The sequence below is a fragment of the Remersonia thermophila genome, chromosome 4 (genome assembly GCF_042764415.1).
Source record: "Remersonia thermophila strain ATCC 22073 chromosome 4, whole genome shotgun sequence".
Lineage (NCBI taxonomy): Eukaryota > Fungi > Ascomycota > Sordariomycetes > Sordariales > Chaetomiaceae > Remersonia > Remersonia thermophila.
In genome coordinates, this window is record NC_092220.1 from 1072406 (window position 1) to 1089462 (window position 17057).

The window sequence follows — 17057 nt, forward strand, 5'->3', positions numbered from 1 at the left end:
GACGTGCTGGAGGCACGCCCGGCGATTGGCTCTCCCGGCAGTTGGGTTGGTTGTGTGCCATGAGATCGGCGCTTCGGGGGGGGGTGGACGACATCTTGGCACACGCAATCCGGGAGCATCCAGGAACGGGAGCGAGGGGTCATGCCAGGGTCGTGCCATGCTGGAGGGTGTGGCGATGCAGCGAGAAGGGAGACAATTGGATCGACAAAGCCCCACACGGCCTCCTGGCTTCAGGTTGTCTTGGTCCATCAGGTCCATCTGGTCCATCGGGTCCATCGGGTCCATCGGACCTCCCGATCTGCCAGGGGTTGGCCGGTCCCGAATGGAGATCGGGGCCTGGACTGGACTTCGTGTTTTTATAAACGCGGGTTTCTTGAGGGCCGAGGAGTGGGCAGCCGCCGAAGCAGAAGTGAAAACCTGCTGCTGCTGTTGTTGTTGTTCCGTTGTTATTGTTGTTGTTGTTGCTGCTCCTGTTGCTGCTGCTGCTTCTGTTTTGTGCATTCCTACTTACACAGCAGTAAGGTCGCTTAGGGGTTCTCGTCCTTTCTTCCTTTCTTCCTTTCTTCTTTCCATCGTCCATCATCTCTTCTTGAAGCCACCGGGTCGACTTGTGGTGGTTTCTTCTCCTGGGGTTTCCCTCTCTCTCTTCATCTCGGCCCGTCTCCATTCGTTCGACGGCCATCTTCTTGTTGTCGTCTGCCTTGTTCCTCCCAACTCCCGTCCTCCCGGTTCGTTTGGTGGGACACATCTCGGACTCGACACGCCAAAAAAACAAGGTTCAACATCACTCGCAATGAAGTCGGCTGCCGTCGTCTCCGCCCTGGCCGCCGTCTCGGCCGTGCAAGCCGGCCCTGCCGGCGGCATCAAGGCCAAGCGCGCCGTCACGCCCATCACGGTCAAGGGCAACGCCTTCTTCAAGGGCAACGAGCGCTTCTACGTCCGCGGCGTCGCCTACCAGCCTGGCGGCGCCTCGGGCAACATCGATCCCCTCGCCGATCCCAAGGTCTGCAAGCCCGACATTGACAAGTTCAAGAAGCTCGGCATCAACGTCATCCGCGTCTACTCGACCGACAACGCCAAGGACCACGACGAGTGCATGAACGAACTCGCCGACGCGGGCATCTACGTCGTGCTCGACGCCAACAACCCCAAGTACTCCATCAACCGCGCGGACCCCCACCCCTCGTACAACGCCGTCTACCTCCAGAGCGTCTTTGCCACCATCGACGCCTTCGCCAAGTACGACAACACCATGGCCTTCTTCTCGGGCAACGAGGTCATCCACGACCACGTCAACACCACCCGCGCCGCCAAGTACGTCAAGGCCACCGACCGCGACATGCGCGCCTACATCAAGGCCCGCGGCTACCGCAAGATCCCGGTCGGCTACTCGGCCGCCGACGTCACCGACAACCGCTTGCAGACCGCCCGCTACTTCAACTGCGGTTCCGACGAAGAGCGCAGCGACTTCTTCGCCTTTGTATGTTTTTTTTTTCTTTTTTTTCTTTTTTTTTTTTTTTTTTGCTGTCTGTTGCATTGGATTTGCTTGCCCTGTCTCAGCGCCCCCCCTCCATGTCTGCTTGCGCTTCAAGCTAACGTTGTCTCCCCCCCCAGAACGACTATTCGTGGTGCACCAGCGACTTTGAGACGTCGGGCTGGAAGCAAAAGGTGGAAAGCTTCGAGGGCTACGGCATCCCTCTCTTCCTCTCCGAGTACGGCTGCATCAAGAACACGCGCAACTTTGGCGAGATCGAGTCGCTCATGCACTCCAACATGACCCACGTCTACTCGGGCGGCCTCATGTACGAGTACTCGATGGAGCCCAACAACTACGGCATCGTCAAGATCAAGGGCGGCGATGTGGACGGCGGCAAGATCCAGACGGGCGAGCGCCAGGAGCTCCCCGAGTTCGCCGCCTTCGCCGAGGCCCTCAAGACGTGGCCTGCCCCCAAGGGCGACGGCGGCTACAACCCGAACGGCAAGGCCTCCGAGTGCCCCGACAAGGATGAGCACTGGGACGTCGAGCCCGGCACCCTGCCTGACATTCCCGAGGGTGCCAAGATCTACTTCACCGAGGGCGCCGGCAAGGGTCCCGGCCTCAACGGCCCCGGCTCGCAGTGGGCTTCCGACCAGGCCTCGACCGGCGACAACGGCCAGACGGGCGGCAGCTCCGAGAACAAGTCCAAGAGCGCAGGCATGAGGGGTATCCGCTTCGATAAGGCGTCTCTCGTCTTGTCGGGCCTGGCTGTCCTGATGGCTGGGCTGGTCTTCTAAACGGGGGGGGGGGGGGGGGGGGGGGAGGGTTCGTTGGTCTTGAACCTCTTGGGTTCGGTTAGGTTCTGAGTTTTTTAGAAGTCAAAAAAGAAAAAGAAAAAAGCCGCTTGCGTGCCAGGCTGGGTTGGGCGCAATTGACTTTGAATACAAGCATTCATTGGGGCATCTGAACCGTTTGTGTAGAGACCGCCTTGAGCCGTCTGGTAGGGTTGGCGTGACGCAACTGATACGGCCTTTCGGTTTCCTGCTCCTTCACTGCTCACTTCTCGCAAGCGGAGTCGCCCAAATCTAGGTTCCTTTTTTGTCAGCCTCGTAAAGGAAGCCTCTGCGCGCCCCAGGCTCTGCACGCTGTACACCTTGGGTCACTCGACCCCTTGGTCCCGACCCGGGTGATCTCCGCAGGGACCAACTTTAGAAAAGAAAAGGCCTTTCTAACGCCCACCTCGCCGTCGGCCGCCTCGGCATGCTTGGTTTTGTTTGGGTTGGGACAGAGGACGGGACCTGGTTACATAGAAACACCATGAATACCAAAGGCAAGCCGGTTCGTTGGCCTCTCGGAATTGGTTAGAATCTTGGGTGCAAAACCCCGTCGACACGAAACGCCTGGAAGGCAGGTGATAATAATTGTACGTTCTCGGTTCGAACTTGAACTTGATGGAGAGGTGGAAAGCTCATGCTCTCTGCTGAAATGCAGTGGGCTGAATGTCAGCATGTCGGTCTTTTGCAACACCAGAGTTCGGACCTTGTTTTTCTTTCCTCGTTTCCTTTTTTTTTTTTCCGCGGTTGTGCAGCTCGAGCTACATTGCACTCCCTACGTCTATTGGGTAGGGACTTGCTCCTCTATTGCTCTGGGGAGATTCGTAGGTTTATTCCTCCTGTGATGGCCCGGACCTGTAAGAGTGCATACGGCGGAAAGGAGTGGTTGGAAGCTGTTGTTTAAAAGAAGAAAATAACTATCTAATATACCTCTCCTAGAGGCTCCTTATATATACGATAGATGCCCAGAATAGCGGTCTAAACAAGCAGAATGCCTGCTGGGGTTCAGGACCAGGGTATAAGTCCCTATAGATCCTGTTACACACCCCCCAGTTGTTTGTAATCAGCAAGCAACTGCTATAACAGGATCCTGAAATCAAAGAAAAGAGAGAAATGCCGTCGTAGCTCTCGCGCCCTTTTTAGCAGGGTAGTTAAGAGTTAAATCCCTTTATAGTATACTATAGGCTATTTTAAACTTCGGGATAAGCTGTATCCGGCAATTTAAAATCTTTATAATTAATCGACTTTCTAGGCCCTCGAAAGGTCGACTTAAAGGTTAATAAAGGAAATTATTCTTTTTCCGGAAATATTAATAATAATCCGGTCGACTATAATATTCTAAAACTATAATAATAAAAGCGATCTTTCCGATTATTATAACCGTAGAGATAGCCTTCCTAAGTACTATATTAATTTCTAGCTCTATTAGTTTTTTTAGTATTAAAAATATATCGTTAAACAGTTTAATAAAATAAGTTACTAGTTTTCGTTGTTTAAAATATATTTTCGATTATTTAAAACTACTTTTCTTACCCTTTAATTATAAAGGAGTAACCGATTAGTTTTTATTATAATTATCTATAGTTTTCTAACGTATTATAATAATTATCTAGCTTCTTATACTACTAGGAGCAGTAGAAAACCTACTAATATAAATAATAATACTAGTTTGCTTATAAAGTTGTTTTCTAGCAGCGCTATAATATTCTTTAACGATAATTAGAACGCTATAGTTACGCTATATAAAAGTAAGGTTAACCCTGTTAAACTTCCGTTCCCTAAGCTTCTATAAAGGCTTAAGAACAGCTATAAGGTTTTTAATCGGCAGATTAAACCTTATATAGGTTATTTTAAATCGGCTCTGAAGTATAACGACGGCTTATATTTATCGGTTATAGGTTAAACCTATTATTATTATTATAAAACAACGACGTTTTATAGATTTAGGTAAAACTTTCTTCTTATTATTTTAAAGTTTTAGACAGTTATTATAGCAACTAGTATTATATTTTTAGCTAATCCTTTTAATTATATATCAGACTCTTTTTATTAGCGTTTACTACTATTTGATACGTATAATATAAATAAGCCGACGCCTTTAAGAATATAAATTTATTATTTTAAAGACCCGATCTGTAGGTTCTAATAAGTATATAGATTATCGATTATACCCGTTACGTATATAAGGACCTAGAGGCTAGTATTATTAAAGGTTAATAACCGAAGTTTCTCCTAGCTTTAAAGAAGAGTCTAAGGACTCTATTCTTCTATATTACTAACAGCGTTCTAACGCTGTTTACCCTAGCTTAGTCCGGTCCTTCTACGCTATCCGGTACCCGTAAACGTTCTTTAACGGTAACTTCCGTTCCTTCCGGCCCGGCTAATAAAAAGAAGAAGAAGGATAAGTCTTCCCTTATTAAAAAGACTAAGGATAAGGGTAAAGGTAAAGCGGTAGAGAAGGATAATAATAAGGATAAAGAGGAGGAGTTCTTAAAGCGTCTTCTAGCTAATATAAAGGCTAAAAAGGATACTAAAGTAAAGGAAAAGAAGGCGGAGGCTTAGAAAACGCGTTTATACGCCGAGCTAAAGAAGCGTAGGTTAGATATTTAGATTATTAGTTTATTATATTAGTTTCTAATGCTTCGTACCCTTATTATAAAGTCTTTAGAAGTAAGTCCTATTAATTAACCCTTTATTCTAAGTTACTTTTTAAATCCTATATTAGTTTAATAGTATTTTAAAGGTTAAAAAGCTTCCGAAAATATTTAAAACGCTATTGTAATAGATTCTTCGTTAATCTGTTAACTAGTATCTATACCGTTTAAAGGTATTCGATACTAAAAGTACCTTTTTTAACCTACTCTCTTACCTATATATTATAGATATTAATATACCTTAAAGAGGTATTTATCTGTATTTTATCTTTAACTATTAATCTAATTATATTAGTATTATTATAGTAGATTACTTATAGCTCTCTAAAGTCTAAAGCAATATTCTTAAAGAGGCGTTACAGTACTATAGTTTCCTTAGTAATATTTATAAACGCTATTAGTTTAGCTTCTATAAATAAAGTAGTAACTATCAACTACTTTACAGCCTTCTATATAATTATACTTCCGAAAAATATTATTATATAGCTTTAAGTAGACCTTTAAGTATTAAGGTAATTAGTAAATAATGCGTCTCCTGCGATAAAGAGTATTCGTAACTCGGTTTCTTCGCTAGTATATATAATCCTTAGATACCTTGTTCCGTACAGGTAATAAACTACCTAATATATTGTAAGGATATACTGGTATAATAGATTTGTTAAGAAATAAGATAGCTTTAACGTAGTAAAAGCTACGTCTAAGCGAATTATAATAGCTGTATAAAGTATTGAACTAATAAGCTTTTAGAAAAGTTTAATTTCGTTGTTTAAAGCAGTCTTCTTATATTTAATAAGATCGCCGGGGGGAAGTAAAATATAAGGCGTATAAACTATAAGGTTAATATCGAACCTTTTAGCTACCTTTTCGATATATTAGTTGTAGATTAAGAATACCCGGCGCTTCGGACGGTCCCTAATAATTCTTACGCTTAAGAACTATTTCGCCTCTCCCTTTTTATAAAGCTTATACTTAGCTTTAAAAGTATTTATAATACGGTTTGCTTTATCCGTATAGTTTCGATAAAAGAAAACAAAATAGTCGTCGATATAAAATATAATAGTAACTTTACGTTAATTATTATAGAAAAAGTAAGGCTCTTCTTTAAAGGCTTTAAAGCCTAGTTTACGTAAAGTAGAGGAGAACTTTCGGTATTAGAGGAGAGGTAACTCTCGGAGTCTATAAAGAGCCCGTAAAAGTTAAATATACTTCTCTGGCTGCTTATATCCTTCCGGAAGCTTATAGTACACCAGCGCTTTTAGAAGGGTATTTAAAAATACCTGTTTAATATTAAACTAGTAGACTTTAAAGTTAAAATATATAGCGATCGCTATTATAAAGCGAAATATATAAGCGGCGAGGGTAGTAGTATAGGTCGTCTTAAAAGTATTTTAGTATTATAGATCGTTTTTAACGTAAATACGTACCTTTGCTTTCTCGATATAACTATACTCGTCGAACTTATACGTAAATACCTATTTAAAAAGTAAAGGATATCTTTTAGCCTCTGTATAGTAAATAATACGTTAAGTCTTCTAGTTGACAAGATTTTTAATTTCCTTGTTATAAGCTTCTAGGAATAAGTATTTAAACTTATAGTTCTCGATATCTCGAAAGCGCTAAGGTACCTTAGTATTAGCTAGTTCTAAGAAATATATTCTCGGTATTTTAAAAGCAGTACTCAAGCGTTTTACAGACCTTTAGTTTACAGCCGCTGCTACTATACAGTAGATAATATAAGTTTAAAGGCTATTACCCTTATAAATAGGATTATCTAGGAAAAAGGTTGTATAGAAGCTCTCCTAGTATCTTTAATTCGGCAGATATATATTATCGTCTTAATATATCCCGAATACGAATCCGATAAGTCTATACTTATCATTATCGTCTTTACCCTTAGGCCCCTAACCTCTTTGCCGTCTACTCTAACGTATAGCAGGCCTATATACCTTTCTAACGTACTTATATTTAATACGGGCTGGATTAGGGTTTTATCTTTTTATAGTCTACTGTTTTATTATAGTATTTATAGTATAATAAGCGTTTTACAACGGTTTATAAATATTATCTGCCGGCTGCAAAGGCTCCTCCTTAACTATAAGGAGTCCTATATTATTATTATTATAGAGGCCTAATAGGAGCGTACTAAGCTTTACAGTCCTATTAACGGAATACTAGTCTTCAGCTGTTATACCTTTACGATAGGTATTACTAGTATAAGGTTTAATATCTGTAACCCTACTAAGTCCTATATAAAGCGATAGAGGACTAATAGACGGCTTTAGGGTCGGGAGTCTAGTTATAAGCGATCCTATTTTTAATAGTTTAGTAAAGGTATCTACGGGAGGTATACTCTCTGCTTATACTCCTACTTTTAAATCCTAACCCTTTAGCTAGTTAAAACTTATCTCTAGCCTTTTAAAAGATACTAAGTATTTTAGACTCTTAGGGTTAATATCGTTAGGCTTTTTTATTATACTAGCGTCTTAGTACCCTATATCGGATTTAAATAGCTTTATAATATCCCTTATAATTTAAAGCGGTTATAGGGATATATATTCCTTATTAGGTTCGTAGAAGAGCTTTTTATTAAAGATTACGTTCCGTATAATAATAACTTTTTTAAGCTAAGGAACCTAAATCCGGTAGATATTAGTTGCCTAGTACTTAACTAGGTAACCGATATAGGCTTTTTCGGTTGTTTTAAACAGCTTCTAGTAAGTATTTGCCTTTCGTTGCTTATTAAATAGGTATATCCGGTATCCGTATATATATAGGTTATAAAAGTAAAGCTTTAGATCTCGTATATAATTATCTATAAACTCGGGTTAGTATTAACGGAAGTATTACTGAAACTATAAATATAGTTTCTCGTTTAGTAATTTCTAATCGTTACGCTGTAAGGGTATAATATTAATTAGCTAGGCGGCTGCTTTTGTAGCTTCTAGCTATAGGTTGTAAAGTAAGCGGGCTCTAAAAAGTATAGTAAACCCTTTTTCGATAATCTTACGTCCTATACGCTTAGATCCTCTATTAGCCTCTAAGGTATAGGTTAAAGTAAGTTTAAAATTAATCCCTAGGTTTTAAATCCAAACCTTATAATCCGTATACCCCTTAATACCGATAGTACTAGTATCGTTATCCTGCTAGATCTTACAAACTTTAAGGCTAAACTATATATTAACCTACAATATAATATCTTTAATCTGTCTAGCTACAATATATAGCGACTTAGTTATTAGAGTTTTTATAATTACTTTCCTACTCTATTCGTCTCTAATTATAAATAGTTATTTTAAACCGTTAAACCTAGGATTAAACTTAAAGAGGTCCTAAGTAATCCTCTAGAAGGGTTTTATAGCACGGTTTTTAAAGGGTCGGCGTAAAATAACTCGAGTAGTATATACCTGTATATAACTCTTATACTTCTTTTTTAGGATACTATCTACTTTGTACCGAACTCCTTTAGCTATAGAGACAAGTCTTTGTATTACTTCGGGCCTTGTGTATCCTATACGTAAGTACTATAAGCGCTTCGTATCCTTTCTTTTAAAAAGTAGCTTTTTCGATCGGGCAGCTAAACGGGTTTTAATAACAGCGAAAGATATAGTTACAGTATACTTAAGCGGAGGAACCTTTAAGTAAATAGAACGAACGTTGTATTTGAGGAATACTAAATTATATTTACGGACTAACTATTTTATAACTAGACTACGCTTTATAGGGCCGTAACGAAGGGTTCCGTCCTACCTATAATACTAGAGGCCTGCCCGTTTAAGAGCTACCTCTGATACAATATTAACGTAGAACCCGTTAATAAAGACTATATCTTCCAGAATTAGGTCTTTAGTATTAGGACCTTTATTACTATTCAATATATTTCTAAGCCTTTATTGCTTATAGGCTTATACTTAGAAAAAGGTCGTACCCGCCCCTATATAGTTGTCTAGGTTATTAACTTTATATTAGGATCTAAGCTTAAATCGTAACTTATTATTAACGATATAGACTGCTCCGTAGTTATCTAGAAGAATAGAATTGTAAAGCAGGTAATAATCAATAATAAATATAGTATAGATACCGGAGGGAAGCTGAATTCTTATCTATAGGTCGTAGAGGATTACTACTTTAATAAGAGGCCTCGAAAAGTCTTTATTATTATCGAGTTTTAACTTAACTCCGACCAAACTAGGAAAAAGTTTTTCGTTGCCTAGTCCTAGTAATAAGTATAGTACTCCGGGACTAAGGAGTCTTATCCTTTAAATTTATAACTTATTTCTAAAGTCTACTTATTAAAGCTTTATAAAGTCGTTAAAGATATATTAGTATAGGCCCTAGGATATTATACTGCCTCTTTTACTTTTACTAATTATAGTAGCTTTAAGATTAAAGTATTTAATTAGTATCTAATAATATTATTTAAGGATTCCGTATAGATAGTTATAATAAACCTTCGGCGTTCGGTTTACTTTCCTATTTTAATTATTAGACTAGTTATAGCCTTAATTACCGCCTTTTCTACTATTATTCCTGCCTTTTCCTTATTTATAGCTACCCTTTAACTTAGAAGGCTTACTTTTACTATTATTATTATTTCTTTTATTAAACCTTTGTTTTAACAGGTCTTACTAGTCAGATAACTACCTACGTCCTTTAAAAGTAATATAAATATACGGTAAGATATATACCCTAGCTCCATTCTAAAGGAGAAATCGGTATAGCTGGTCCGTATATATCTCTATAGTTTTTTTAGGATCGCTTTAAATAACTCTGTCGGCTAGGAATATATATTTAATATAGGCTTATCCTAGGGCGATACGCTTTTAAATAATATTTAGAAAGGCTATAATAACTAGGAAACTAATTATATTAGTAACTCTGTTTATAAGTATATTATAATATTTATAATAGAAGTCTATAATCTATTCGAAAGGGTTTATAGCTGTTTCGGCTCTGTTAAGGACGTTAAGGAAGGCTTTATAAAACGCTTTTATCCTTACCGCCTAAATAGGAATAATTTAGGCTTCTAGAATACGTAGGACGTTATAGTAGATCTATAGCTATTTTATTAATATAAAAAGGTTAAAGACATTTTTAAATAGATCCTTCTAAACGGTATTAAGGATAAAATAGTATACTACGTTATAAGCCTTCTTCTAGTCGTTTAAATCGTTTTATAGGGTCTTTAGGAAGTATTAGAGAAGGTTCTACTTATATATATAGTTTACGTCGGACTTAAAAGGTTCTCCTGGTTTTTCCGGTTTAAAGCCCCTTTCCTCTAGATTAGCGTTCTACTAGTCCCGAAGCTCTCGTTAATATTAAATTCTAAACTGCTGCTAAACCTCTAAATAGGCGTTTATATAAAACGGCTTTTAATTATTATTAAGGATCTTTAGAACCGTCTTAGCGTTTACTTCTAGTCTACAGATCTACTATACGCTATAAATACAAGCTTCGTTTCGGACGTAATTGAACTATCGTCCTTAATCGCGGAAGGTCTCTAGCCGTACGACGCTAAGAGTATAATCCTTAAGGACTAAGTCTATTTTACCGAGGAAGGTGCTTTAATAGTTAGCGACGGGTTTTAAGAGAGAGAAGAGAAAATAAACGAGCTAAACGCTTTAAAGATTAATTTAAAGGCTTATAATAAGAAGGGGAGGTTCTCTTTCTACGTAGCAGGAAGGCACCGGGCTTATAACTGTAATAGCCCGGACCTGTAAGAGTGTATACGGCGGAAAGGAGTGGTTGGAAGCTGTTGTTCAAAAGAAGAAAACAATTATCTAATATGCCTCTCCTGGAGGCTCCTTATATATACGATGGATGCCCAGAATAGCGGTCTAAGCAGGCAGAATGCCTGCTGGGGTTCAGGACTAGGGTATAAGTCCCTATAGATCCTGTCACACCTCCTCTAATTAATTGCTGAATTCTTACCTAGTTTGAAATGGTAATTCAATCAACGCCAGACCAACGGCGGTGATTGTAGCGAATGTCCATCACTTCGTCCCAAGGGCCTCCAAATCCGCCTCGCTGATCTTGTTGCCGAAGGAAGCGTGCCCTTGGTGGCCAGACAGGGTCACAGCAAACCCGTTTCCATCCATGTCGTTAATATATGGGCTGGGTCCGCCCCCCTCCGTAGATCCCGTCCCTGAAAATGGGCCCTCGAATCCGCAACGCTGGATGCTCTACGAGGGTAGTACTAGGTGGGATTCGAACCAGGGGGTTCAACTTCCGGCAAGCGGGAAACTCCCGCCGCGACAAGACCTGGGGGGGTTATTCTGAAGCGGAACTCCACGTGTCCGGCGTGCCATACCGTTGGAACGTGGCGCCAAGAGAAAGAATGGCCACAAAACATGGCTGAACCGATGGGCTCTTTGGATGGTGCGCAAGGCCGGCCCCTCTTGAGCGTGGACGGGCGAGTGGTGCGGAACGAGGGAACCGATCCTGGCTTTCGCCTCTAGATTAGCCGGCGGCGAACCACTTGACGTCTCTCGAGGTCCCTGCGCAATACTATACACATTGCATCGCGAAAGCGAGGAGCCCCCGCGATGACGGGTGGAGCTGATGGGACATCAACCATAGATCTGGACTCCGGGGCAATATATGAACCCGGCGTGACCGTCTCCTCCAGCCTCCCGCCTCCGAGAACGAGACCGCCCGCCCGCCCGCTCGAGCCCGCTCGTCCCCGCCGCTCCCCGAGCTGACTCCCGTCGTTGACTCGTGTCGCCCTGGCAAGGCAAGGTGGCAGTCGGCCGTTGGATAGTTGTCGCTTCGCCATGAGACTGCCGGCGCTTGCATCCTTTGTCGCCTTGACGACCGCGGCACCGGCACCGGTGCCGTCGTTGACCCCGACCGACCCGGCGCCCGGAACGCCCGTGCAGCTGAAGGAGGCGTCGGTTTCCGACGTCGCCTATCTGGGGTTTGCCACGCTCAATGGAGGGTCAGTTTGCAAGATGTTGCAGCCGCGTTGGTAGAACGAGACGATGAACGCACGAGAAGGGGAGGAGCTTGGGGGCCATGCTGCTGACACGGCCTTGTCTCGTACAGAACGACGGGTGGGTACGGAGGGAACGTGACGATCGTGTCGACTCTCTCCGAATTCACGGCTGTCGTGGGCGAAAGGAACACCCAGCCGGCCATTGTTGTCGTCAACGGCACCATCGTGGGCGACGCCAAGGTGAGGATTGGGAGCAACAAGACCATCATTGGACTTCCCGGGTCAGGTGAGTCATGGCTCCGGGGGCACGAATGGTATATCAAGGAGGGAAATGAAGCGCACGCTGTGGTTCGGGGGCTGATGGTTGTTCGTTATCACCGGGGCAGGATTCGTCGGAATCGGCCTGTATTTCAAAAACCAGAGGAACCTGATATTGCGGAACATCGTCTCGTCGTTTGTCGAGGCAAAGAACGGGGATGTTCTGGGCATCGACGTAGGCGCTAACCCTTCTCTCTCACCTCGTTGACCGAGGCATTGTTGCTGTACAACACCAGTGCTGATCAGCATGCCTGCCGCAGGGAAGCACCAACGTCTGGGTCGACCACTGCGAGTTCTACTCGTCGCTGGCTGCCGACAAGGACGTTCACGATGGGCTGGTGGATTCGACGCACGGTGCAGATTTCATCACCATTTCCCAGTATGGACTGCCGCTCATCCCCGTTCAGGGGGCGCTGCCTCCGTAGCTGTTTGGTATGCTTCTCGGCTAATGAACCTTTTCTCTCAGCACGTACTTCCACGATCACTGGAAAGGCTCCCTCGTTGGACACAACGACAGGAACGCCGCCGAGGACCAGGGAAAGCTCCGCATCACCTACGCCAACAACCACTGGAAAAATGTCAACTCGCGGGGCCCGTTGATTCGGTTTGGCACCGGCCATGTCTATAACTCGTTCTATGAAGAGCAAGTTGGCCCCAGATATCCCCCTCTACTGCTCCCAAATCTCTGACAAGACGGCCATGGCCGAAGAAACAAAACGGAAGAACGAGACTGACCTGATACTCATCACGATCCACAGCATGGCCACGGCCATCAACACGCGCATGTCCGCCCAGGTGCTCGTGCAAAACAACGTCTTCCGCGGCGTCCGCGTTCCCGTCACAAGCCGCGACTCGAGCCAGGTCGGGTAAGCGTGTTGACGCGCTTCATCATTCCATGCTTCTCCTTCTTTTTTCCTTTTCTTCTCCGCCTCTGGGATTACATCGACCACCCGCTAATGAACAAACCCCGTCATCAAGATATGCCAACGTGCTAAACACCGACCTCGGCGGCGGCCTCAGCGACGCCCCGCAAGGCCATCTCTCGCAATGCTCGGTCGGCTACGCGTACAGGCTGCTCCCCACCGAGAACGTGGCAGAGATTGTGCCGAAGCAGGCGGGAGCGATTTTGACGTTTAAGGAGCTCGCGGATCCTGAGCCTATTGATGACGGAGAAGGTGGTGATAACGGCGAGGGCGGTGATGATGGTGAAGGTAATGATGATGGAGCAGGTGAAGGGGAGGCTTGCGAGGCCGAGCCCGGTGAAGGAGAAGGAAACGGTGAGGGGGCAGGCGGTGAGGGGGGAGATGATGAGGGGGAGGGAGAGGGAGGAGATGGTGATGATGAAGAGGGTGAGCTGGTTTGTGCTTCATAATGAGAAATCATCGGGGAGCGTAAGACGGTCTCGCCCTCGACGAAAAGGGCCAGCAAGTTCCAACGCAAGCGTCGTTCAAAAGTCTTCTGCCTCGATGTACCCCAGCGCTGGGTAGATTCCATGATAAGAAAGAAACACCATCAGAACAGCCTTTTGGCGGTACCGGTATATCTAGCAGCGTTTGGGGTAATTACAAATCCCCTGTTTCACCCAGCTATCTAGCACAAGAGAAGTCTTCCCACGAAGCAGTTAACTATTAGTTGATCCCTTTTTGACAATCGATACCCCGGATCAACCACAGACAGACAGGATTTGGTTTGAAACCTGTTGCCCTGTCAGGATCATCAGAAAGAAGAAAAAAAAAAAGACACATTCTATCACCAAGGAGCAGACAATGAGGCGGCAGTATCAATGGCGCACGGCGGCTGCAGGGAACGGTGGGGGAGACCGGGGAGCCGGATGCGCGTGTGGTACTTCTCCGGTCGGCCGCATGCTACCGTGCTCGGCCTCGGTGTGTTTGCATGGATGTGCGTTGCATTTCTGGCGTGACGCTTCATATCACAGTTTGGCACGCGTTCCATTGTTCCGCTCTCGCCCGGAGAAAGGAGCAGAGATAGGAACGTCACGCACCATGGACGGCGCCGGGCCTGCGGATGCCACGGAGGGCGGCATGGCCATTCTAGCAGCGGCCTCACCCTGTTGCTAACCCCCTTTTGGGGCTGATTCGCTGATATCGGCGGTATTTGGAACGAACTAGACGCGCGGAAGGGTGGAGGGGAGGGGAGGGGAGGGGGGTCATGCATTCGCCAGCGCCGACGCTGGCGGATGCCGATAGTTAGTGGATGGTCATTCCCAGCGATGCCCCTGTTCAACACCGGTCAGCGTTGTGTGTTTGGACGCGAGGCATGTTCACCCGCGAAAAGGCTGGCTACCATGGGAGCCAATCTTCCTCTCACCTCCCACGGATCCGGCTCCCTCTGCGAGTCGAGAAAGCTGAGCAGGCGGGTCGCATCGTCCTCCTCGTCGTCGAGCGCCACCGACGGACCCTTTCGCTTGTAGAACGGGAACTCGAACCACTCCGGGTAGAACCCCGCGTACTCCCAGTCGACGATGGCCGCGATCTTGAGCGTGTCCGGGTTGACGATGACGTTGTGCTGCGAGCAGTCGTTGTGGCAAAAGACGTACTCGGGCTGGTCGGCGGGGCGCAGGCGGGACCAGTCGTCGCGCTCCGTCTCGCACAGCACGCGGTAGGGCGGGATCACGAGGCCCGTCGGTCCGCCGAGGCGGTGGGAGCGCAGCCGCTTGAGCTGGGCGAGGTGGCCCTCGAGCTCGTCCATGACCACCGGCTTCTGGTCGTCCGGGAGGTCGGCCATGCTGACGCCCTCGACGTACTCGGTGATGACGTGGTAGGCGTCGTCGTCCTCAAAGTCGCAAAAGAGGAGCGGCACGGGTATCTCGGTGTGCCGATGGATAAACCGCAGCGTGGCGGCCTCGTTCTTGAGGGATTCCTTGCGTAGCCGGGGGTACGGGCACCCCTGAGGCCCGGGCACGATCTCGCGGTCGCGGAGACAGCGCTTGATGAAGGCGTTTCCGCGCCGGTAGTACTTTCTGTCGGTGCTCGTTGCCAGCCAACCTTCCTCCGAGGCCAGCCCTAGCTGGGGCACCAGAGGTGGTTGCTCTCGGAACCGGGCCGCCATCTTGGCCGGTTCGTGCCGTCTGTTGTCGCAGACCGGATATCCGCAGCCTGTTGCGAGATCCAACCGATGCGGCCACAACGAATCATATGGCGGGACACCACCAGCTCGTATCCATGGGGGAGGAGCGCTGAGTCGGCTGGGAGGCCGGTGTTGTTGTTGTTGTTATTGTTGGTGTCATGGTGGAGCATTCAGGGGCGGGGGGAAAAGGCTTGGGTGGCGTGCGTAGAGGCAGCCTGATGGTAAGCTAAGAGAGGCAGGGCTGTTTTTCGTCCAGGTCTGGCTGCCGAAGGCGGGCGCTGCGAGGGCCTGGGCTGCAACGGTTGCACGAGAGGTTCGGGGGCGGGTTCCGAGTCGTTTGCTGAGCTGCAGTGGTTCTCCCACGGGCGGGCTTGGCCAGACAAGGGGAGCACGGCAAGGTGGCTTGAGAGGGAGAGGAGATCAAGGTTGGAAGTGGAGTCGAAGCAGCCTGGCGAGGGGGAGTTTGCCCAGGTTTGATTTGGGGCCAGCATGGTGTGGTGTGGGATATCTAGGGTCTGGAGAACCAGGGGTAATATTTCCGACGGTCATGATGCTCCCGAGGCTAAGAGCGAAGGTGGTTGGCTAATCTGGAACGTCGTTGGCAAGCAAGACGTCATTCTTGAAGAAGCGATGCGTTCTCCCTGGATAGGATTGCGCATTGCAGAATACCAAAGCAGATCCGGCACGACGACCTGGTCCCCCGCGGAGGGGAGGGGAGGGGGGGGGGGGGGCCTGCTTGAGGGCATTGTGGGATCAATCAACATGCATCTACCACGAGTTATTGATGAAACCAGCTGGCTCTTCCCCGTCTTATGCCGACCTCGGGGCCTTCCCTTAAGTACCGTTGAGGGTGCATAGAATGGAGTTCCTCACACGGCACCGTCGCATTTTGCTGCAATTGTGCGTTATCGCAATCCCACCCTGCGCCCATTGTCCGTCATTTCCCCTTCCTCTCCGTTCGACGGTCTTCGGCGCCTACACCCTGCTGTGTGGCTGTTGACTGCCCATGGCGTGGATTCCCGCACAGCCTCTCAGGCCGCCTAGCATTTTCGTGCTGCTGCCGTTGGGCAGTGGTAGGTGGTGGAAGAGGGCGCTTGATCTGCATGGCCAAGTGCACGCGGGTGGGTGGTACCAAGTTCGACGCCAACAACAATCCTTGCTCAGCTCCGCGATCTTATGACGTACCTTTACGGAACCGAAACCCTCTTCTCACTGTTTGACAAAATCAACGGTTTGCCTCGATATCACGCAGGGCAGGCAAAAGCTGGGAAGTTTGATTGTGTTTCCAGATTCATCGCAAGAAATGTCCCATAGGTTAGGTGGGCAGGTATGGGAAAAGGCCATGCATGGATGGCCGGTCTGCCATAGCACTAGTTATCCCCAAGATGCTCAACTCCATCGGACGATAATGCTAGACACGCTTGTCTGCAAGAAGCATGTTAATGCTGTATTCATTTCCAATCGTGGCGTCAAGAACCTGGAATCACAGCGAACCCGCGGTTGGGATCCGTTAGGGACCGGTTGTTCACAAGCTTCCTTTGTTCCCAAATCACCAATCAATCATTCGGGCCTCCCGTCATACTTAGAGTGGAGCTCATATGACGTGTGTTTGTGATAACTACTCTACATTCGCTAACTGAACATTCCAGCTGACTGCTCCCGCCCCACCGTCCTAAGCAGAAAAAAACCAGCCCGCTGCGCCCGCACCGGATTTGTTTGGAACCCCTGAATCTTACCTTGCCAAGGTAAACACCACC

At 46.4% G+C, this 17057-nt stretch overlaps 3 protein-coding genes across 3 annotated transcripts; 2 read left to right on the top strand and 1 right to left on the bottom strand.

The window, feature by feature from the left end:
- Window positions 1-793: 793 nt before the first annotated feature.
- On the top strand, window positions 794-2274 carry VTJ83DRAFT_4419 (uncharacterized protein; the record flags this gene model as incomplete). The annotated part of the gene is made up of 2 exons (XM_071010906.1): window positions 794-1480; window positions 1615-2274. 2 exons carry the CDS (start codon window positions 794-796, stop codon window positions 2272-2274), a joined length of 1347 nt encoding a protein of 448 aa, XP_070865869.1.
- Window positions 2275-11734: 9460 nt separating this feature from the next.
- On the top strand, window positions 11735-13083 carry VTJ83DRAFT_4420 (uncharacterized protein; the record flags this gene model as incomplete). Its single annotated transcript, XM_071010908.1, has 6 exons — window positions 11735-11898; window positions 12006-12181; window positions 12282-12388; window positions 12474-12592; window positions 12680-12844; window positions 12972-13083. The coding sequence occupies 6 exons, from the start codon at window positions 11735-11737 to the stop codon at window positions 13081-13083; spliced, it is 843 nt and encodes a 280-aa protein (XP_070865870.1).
- Window positions 13084-14431: 1348 nt separating this feature from the next.
- Window positions 14432-15282, bottom strand: VTJ83DRAFT_4421 (uncharacterized protein; the record flags this gene model as incomplete). Its single annotated transcript, XM_071010909.1, has 2 exons — window positions 14432-14449; window positions 14542-15282. 2 exons carry the CDS (start codon window positions 15280-15282, stop codon window positions 14432-14434), a joined length of 759 nt encoding a protein of 252 aa, XP_070865871.1.
- Window positions 15283-17057: the final 1775 nt, after the last annotated feature.